Source organism: Corylus avellana, chromosome ca1 (assembly GCF_901000735.1).
Source record: "Corylus avellana chromosome ca1, CavTom2PMs-1.0".
Taxonomy (NCBI): domain Eukaryota; kingdom Viridiplantae; phylum Streptophyta; class Magnoliopsida; order Fagales; family Betulaceae; genus Corylus; species Corylus avellana.
The window spans coordinates 6,155,065-6,162,558 of NC_081541.1; the positions used below are offsets into that span (position 1 = coordinate 6,155,065).

The following is a 7,494-nucleotide window of genomic DNA, read 5'->3' on the forward strand; positions in this document are numbered from 1 at the left end:
AAAAAATTGATAATTTTGATTGTAAAGAAAATAGTAGCTAGCTAGGCCAATTTGATCATAATGTTATAGTATTTGTTTTTCTGTTTGAATTTTCTTTCATTTCCAGGGTTTTGTCTTGTGTGCACATAAGCTTTAGCATTAATTAGGAAATGTTTTTTGAAATGAAGTGATGGGTTATTGCTCTTACGTATAGTCGTCTCTCTTCTAATAATTATTGACCTTTGCATGATGTTGATAATCTTGTTACCCGTTTGGTAGGACTGTTGCACCTCTTTGAATAGGTATATTGAGCATGGGTAACAATTCGGTTCCGGTTATTAGTTATTAGCTAAAATCGCTAATCAAAACCGGGGTACCCGGTTATTGAATTTAGAAAATCGGAACCGGTACCCAGTTATCCGGACCGGTAATTGGGTTTTCAAAAATTTGGACATTTTGGGCTTATTTTTGGTATTTGGGCTTAATTTAACCATTTTTGGCCATTTTAAAAAAATAATTATATATTTTTTTGGCCCAATAAGCTAGGCTTTGTTATGGACGTTGTTCAAAAACTTTCATAATATATTTTAAAAGTGCCCTTAAAAATCATTTTAAAAGATTTCATAATACTTGAGATTTAACAACTAAGTACTACATCTACATATATATCAACTACAAATCTCGTTCTTAAGAGATTAAACACTAAATATTTACTACTACAAACCCAAAGAAAACAATAAAAACAAGTATGCAAACAAAGCAATTAACAACCAAAAGAGACATCTTCTTACAAGTTACAACAACTACAAACCTAAAGAAAACTAAGAAAATAATAAAAACAAGTATTTAAACAAACCAACAACCAAAAGAGATACCCCTTACAGGTTATACAACCAAATATATATATATATATATATATATATATCCAGGTTATAACCGGGTGTCTTAAAATGTAAAAGTAATGCTAGAAGGAGGATTAGAGTTCTTTTTGTATTCTCACAAATGTGATGTACCTTTTAAGATCACCAATGAATTTTGAGATCGATAATTATTACTAAATTTTGACATATTAGTGATTTTAAAAGTCACATCATATTTGAAATGATACAAGAAAGACTCTAATCCTCCTCCTAACAATACACAAGTACACCATATAATCTGATGTACAGGGAAGCTACAAATTATGGAAATCAGAGAATTAATACAAAATAATATCAAATTATACTGTCTATCAATGACAAGTGATTGCAACAGAATTAGATTCTGATCATAAGAAGCCAACAAAGAAGGTATCATGTAGAGATTTTGTCCAAAACAACCAGTAATGTTTGATAAAACAAAGGTATATAAATACAACGTTGTTGTTTTTTTTTTTTTTTTTGTAATAAAAAATACAACGTTGTTTATCTCTAAGGATAAGGCCGGGTGTCCCGATGGCCGGCCGCCCAAAAGCTATTTTACTATCACTGTTAATTTGCCCACTTTGAATGATCTCCGTTTTGCCAGATTATTGCGAGAAATCACAAAAAGCTACCTTTTCCATTGCACACCTTATAGATTCTGAGATGGCTTACTTAAACAACATATAAAGCTAGCTAGCTCGATCAGGGGAAAGTGGTCCAGCTAGCCGTCTTACCTTTTTCATGGGCATCTCTCAAACTAAATGCCATTTCATAAAATTATTAAAATTATACATAAAAATAAATAAAAAATCTTAGAAAGAAGGCAGAATTAGGAATTAATTGCAAGGAATATTCTTGCTTAATTAGCCAATTAATTATTTCCCAACCACCGGAGCTCACGTACGTACACGAAGCAAATTTGGAAACCTACCTTTTGACAATGAATAAGGAGAAGTGCCACTACTTCAAAGTTAGGAACCTCCATATATAGACGTCTATGTAAAATCGAATATTATGGTTGAAAGAGTTGATCACAAACGTATACAAGTTTGTTCCTCAATCTCATCAAACTATATATATATACATATATGTCGTGTTATATTGTGTAACTGATCAATACCTACAGGAATTGACAGATCTTTGAAGTGGTTTTATTTTTGAAAAGTTCTGATGTTCTTTTATGCTTTGTTGGATTGCAGTGATATTAAGTGTGATGTTTGGCTTAATAATATATTGTTGTGGTTGATAATCTGAATTTTCATAACCTGAGGTCTAAAATGATTTTTCAAAAGTAAAAAATGATCAAATAAAACAAATTAAGGTCTCTGAGTTTTGATAAGCTAGCTCTTTGTGTATTTTGGGCTCTTCAGAATTCAACCAGTTAGGCCCAATTGTATTTGGGCCTAGGCTAAAATCATGTTTTAAAGAACCCCATATTATTCCTGGGCCATTGGTCTGGTCAGAATCTAGAAGATCATCATCTTCAACAAAGACAACTCTTCACCACGTGCACATCCGCGCGTGTTTGGATATTGAGAACAGAAAAACACATAATCTTGTGTATGTTTTGACAAACAATAGAATTTGGATTCATGATTTCCATTTAATGGTGGCTAATTAAAGATTACATGCAGATCAACTTCATATGAATCCCAATTTAATTTTAACCCAATTTCATAATTATTATGTGTAACAACAAAATAGTGTATATAGAGTTTCACTATATCAAACAAATCCAAAAAAAAATTAAAAATTTATTTTCATTTATCATAACTAGAGTTTCACTAAATCTTACATCCTAAAAAATATTTAAGAGCCAATCTTGACGAGACAGGTCACCGCCATCCCAATCCTTTTTTGGGGGCAAACCCCCACCTTTGTAGTTGGGAGGTCCTTGGCAGCCTTAAAACAATCTGTCAATGATGACTTTTTCACTCCCTAGATGACTAGATAATTTAGCTTTCTACTTTACTACTATGTCAATTTTTTTTTTTTTTTTAAAAAAATTTTTATAAGGAATATGAGTTTCTAGCTAACAACATTTCAATATAGAAATGATAGTAGAGAAATTTTATTCCATGAAATACCATTGTCAAGCATAATTCAAGGGAATTAAATGACTTTCTTTTTAGGATATTGTTTTGTACAATATATCTATAGCGACCAGCTATATATTGTATTTGAAAGAGAAGATCTTTTTTACAAACTCGTGATTTTTGTTAAGACAATAACAGCACGTGATGAACAAGAAGAAGAAGTATGTACGTGGCGAAAGCCGACATTATCTCTAGCTTGTATTATGGGATAGTTTGTTGGTTGGTGTGATTATCTGATAGAATAAAAATAAAAATATTTGACAACCTGTGTACGTTTTCTCCTGGTCGGGGTAGGAGGGTGAAGAATTAACGGTATAAATATAAATAAGGCATAAAGTGCATAAACCCTATGAACCATCAAAAACAGCCGAGTTGAGACCTTTTCTTTTTTTAAATTAACAACCTTAAATCTCTCTCTCCTATCTCTCCTCTCACCCATTTATAACCATCTCTCTCTTTCTCTCTCTCTCTGTCTCTCTTTTCCTCAACAACCCCTTCCCTTAAAAGTTCATCTCCACGCATTGGGTATACGTAGGGCAATATTCTTTTTGCTCTCAAGAATCTGTTTATTTTCTCCGCAAGAAATTCACCATTGCCGGCCTTTCTTTCTTTCTTTTTTTGTTTTTTTTTTTTTGTTTTTTTGTTGTATAGAAAGCAAAAAAAAAAAAAAAAAGGTGATTAAATCAAATCATCGTCAAGATGGGTCGCGTTAAACTGGAGATAAAGAGAATAGAAAACAACACCAATCGACAAGTTACATTCTCAAAGCGAAGAAATGGTCTCATTAAGAAGGCCTATGAGCTTTCCATCCTATGTGACATTGATATTGCTCTTATCATGTTCTCTCCCTCCGGTCGTCTTAGCCACTTCTCCGGCAAAAGAAGGTGCATATATCTATACATCCTACCACATTCTATATATAGATATATATATTTTGCATTTTATTTTTTGGTTTTTGTTTATATTTGCCTTTGCTTGTGTTCGAATTGAGATTAATCAAATTCACTAAATTTCTTGCGAAGAATTGTTAATTTCCCAAACCCCACATGCACTCGATCATGAAATATTTTCAAGGCCAAATAAATATGTTTCTGGAAATTGTTTTCATCAAAAACTTTTTGAAGCATTTTCGTGAAGAATATCAATATCCGTTGTGTATTCTTTGTTTATGAGGTTTCTGCATGTGTTGCCACCTCGCATTGGACTTGTTACACCATGCACCAGCACCGGCAAAGGGGGTGGAAAATGATGGAATTAGTTTTAACTTGTTTAGGGTTATAATGGTACTTCAAGAACATTATTTCTTCAAGTTTAAAGAAAAAAAAAATTCGAATTTGTCATGCATTGATCGATGCTTGTTCTTTAGCTACGTACAATCTTTTTTAGCACTAGTTTTTCAAATGCTATGAGTATCCCTGACCTCCGGCCACATTAATCCTGATATATAACTTAATTTAATCACTAATAACTTGTACTTAAGGCGCCCAAGTTATGTGAAGGACAAAGTTTTTCTCCAAAAGGAAGAAATTCTTCAAATTCAATATATGTTAAATTGACGTATGTTCTTAGAACAAGTGCATTTTCACATGATTTACTTTAACTAATTAACCTTATTTCGCATGATATATTAATTTTCTTTTGAGTTTCTGGGCTAAGTTAAAAGATTTGGCATGATAATTTTGTTTTCTTTGAAATCAGGATCGAGGATGTGTTTACTCGTTTCCTCAATCTCCCCGACCAAGAAAGAGAACAGTATGCTTTACAAAATTGTGATTTAATATAGATTAATTCACACATGCTTCCTTTTTAATTGGCTTGTTAATTTGATCAGCTTCATTTATTTCTTTGTTGCAGAGCTGTTGTTGGGAAAGGCAGGCATTGGTATGCTCTCAAATCCTTTTCCTTTTATGATCAGTTAATCTTTTTTAATTAAATGGGGAAACTACTTTTAGTCCCCTCAGAACTCTATTACTCTTCTTGCAATGTTTTTTCAATCTTACTTTAATCTTTTACTATTAAGGTTGCAATGTCCTCCTTTCACCCTCAAAATGACAAAAATATCCTGATATTTTTGAAATATTTCTTTGGTGTGCCCACAATTCAATGTATAATAACTACTCATCAATTTCCTTTTTGCAGTGATATCCAAAACAAAGAGGTAATTAATTAAGACAACCTTTTTTTTTTCTTTTTCTTTCTCTAGTGTTCAAAATTTTCATTTGTCTAATGTTAATTAAGACAAAGATTCATCAATATAAGTATTGATGAAACTTTAGTGTTGTACTGCAGCAGTATTTGCTTAGGACCTTACAGCAACTAAGGGGTGAAAACGACATCGCTCTTCAAATTGCCAAGTTTGTCCTTCTCTCTCTCTCTCTCATGGTTTTTATTTTTTCTATCTCATTTTGTGCAAATAATTGAATGATTTTCATTTTCTTTCTCTTTTTCCCCACTAATGGTGCATTACCGATGCTTCAAAAAAGTCCTGCGGCTGTTAACTCCAACATTGAGGTAAGACAGAGAGAGATATTGTGTTGGAGCTCACAATTGTCACCTTAACAAATTAATTAAGCTTAATTGACTTTAGTTAATCTTTCTCGTTCTAGGAACTCCAACAAGAAATTGTTAGATTACAGCAGCAAGTCCAAATGGCTGAAGAACAGATTAGGTCCTTTTTTTTCTTTTTCTTTTTTGTAAATAATTGTATTTACGATATAAGATATAGTTTATGCATGGGAACTTAATTAAAAGTAACTTTAAGTGCTACGACCACATGCAGGGTATATGAGCCTGACCCACTAAAGCTCACATCTATTGGAGAGATAGAATCCTGTGAGAAAAATCTTGTTGACACCATGTCGCGTGTCATCCAGAGAAAGGTTGGTATGTTGTGTTTATTTGTTGATGACATAAAACAATTAATTGCATGTTCCTATATAGTATTTGATCTAAATTAACTTGCCATTTTTATCAAACGTACGTTTTGTAGGAATATTTGCTGAGCAACCATTTATCTTCTTATGATCCATCCAGAATACAGGTATAATTGAACGTACAAGATCGAGAAATATATGTTTAATAGAATTGAAGTAATATTTATGAAATAATTAGCATAAATGGGTTAACGTTAATTCTGAGTTTTCTTGGTAAAATAGCAAGGAATGCCGGCCTCTTTTGCAAATGAAGTTGTCAGTTGGTTGCCCGATGGTGGTCACAACCATGGACAAATTTTTGAAGCGTCTACTTCTCTGAATCAACTTAGGTAACCATTCCCTCTCTACTATCCATAAAAATTAAAATTAAATAAATAAATAAAAAACTATCTATTACAAAAAGAAATTAACCACATAATAGCAAATTAAAAATCAATATAATTAATTAAACATAATCTACAACTCTTACTTAAACATGTTTAATTTACACAAAGGCATATATTAATTAAAACATGCACATGTACTCCTATATATCATCTATATATATAAGCTGGAAATTAAAAAATTACAATTAACAGGGAGCTATCATCGACGGTGTATGATCCGTTTCCTCAAGGAAGCAGCTCCACCGCCGATCCACGAAGCATGAGCGACGGAAACCTCGCATCGTGGCCTCAGGGGTACAGCTCTACGGGGCACCACTCCACCGCCCTCTTGTCACCGACTTTATTCCCTCAAATCCAGGTCTTTTTTTTTTTTTTTTTTTTTTTTCTTTTTCTTTTCTTTGTTGCAATTTATAAACATAATAGTTTAATTTTAAGTCTAAGAGAAAAAAGGTATTTGATGTTGGGACCAGCAGGGAATGGTGGGGTCAGACATGTCGGAGATGATGCCAGGTGAGCACGTGGAGATCCAAATAAACGGCTCGCATGTTCAGGTGGACAATGATGCTGCAAATTATGAGACGGAAGTGTCTCGGCTGAACCGGCAATGACACTAAGATTTTGTGAACCAGAGAGCATATATATATATATATAGGGGTTTCAACGGCTCGGATGATTACCAAATGATGCATATAAAAAGGTACATAATAGTGCTTATGAAGGTTTTGTATGGAAGCTCGGGAGAAGAAAGAAGAAGAAGAAGGTTTTGTATGAAAATATATCAGAATTTTGGGTGTTATGTACATAATTCTCCACTTATCTGATCAATTTCACCTTCCAAATAGAATCAGAAAATGAATGTTTTCCTCTCTTCAGCTTTCCAACTGTAACACCATTTTTATGTAAAATGTTTGAATCTTCTAAGTTACAATTTACAAAGCCTTTTCTGTTTTTTTTTTTTTTTTTTAACATGTTTGATTGAATAATGAACACTAATTATAGGGTAAGCCGCCTTGTCCAAAAAACGATGATAAATGGTATAAATGAATGTTGGAGACGTACTAATTACTTACTACTTTAGTTATAAGTTTTAAGAATTAATTTGATTTATCTCCAAGAGGTAGCTCAATTGACTAAAGGAATTAATTTGATTCCTAGAGTTACACGTAACTCAAGTTTAGCTATGATGAAAGCATTAGCA

The 7,494-nt window shown here is 32.6% G+C and overlaps 1 protein-coding gene across 2 annotated transcripts; it reads left to right on the forward strand.

Moving 5' to 3' along the window:
* The first annotated feature begins 3,664 nt into the window (after positions 1–3,664).
* Positions 3,665–7,068, forward strand: LOC132167379 (agamous-like MADS-box protein AGL104). 2 transcript variants are annotated; one of them, XM_059578333.1, is made up of 12 exons: positions 3,665–3,861; positions 4,676–4,729; positions 4,832–4,858; positions 5,117–5,135; positions 5,267–5,331; positions 5,461–5,488; positions 5,584–5,645; positions 5,757–5,856; positions 5,967–6,017; positions 6,133–6,239; positions 6,489–6,654; positions 6,770–7,068. In XM_059578333.1, the coding sequence occupies exons 1-12, from the start codon at positions 3,677–3,679 to the stop codon at positions 6,902–6,904; spliced, it is 999 nt and encodes a 332-aa protein (XP_059434316.1). In that variant the 5' UTR covers positions 3,665–3,676; the 3' UTR covers positions 6,905–7,068. The 2 variants fall into 2 exon arrangements, with proteins under 2 accessions (XP_059434316.1, XP_059434315.1); XM_059578332.1 differs by having other exon boundaries at positions 3,677–3,861; positions 5,270–5,331.
* Positions 7,069–7,494: the final 426 nt, after the last annotated feature.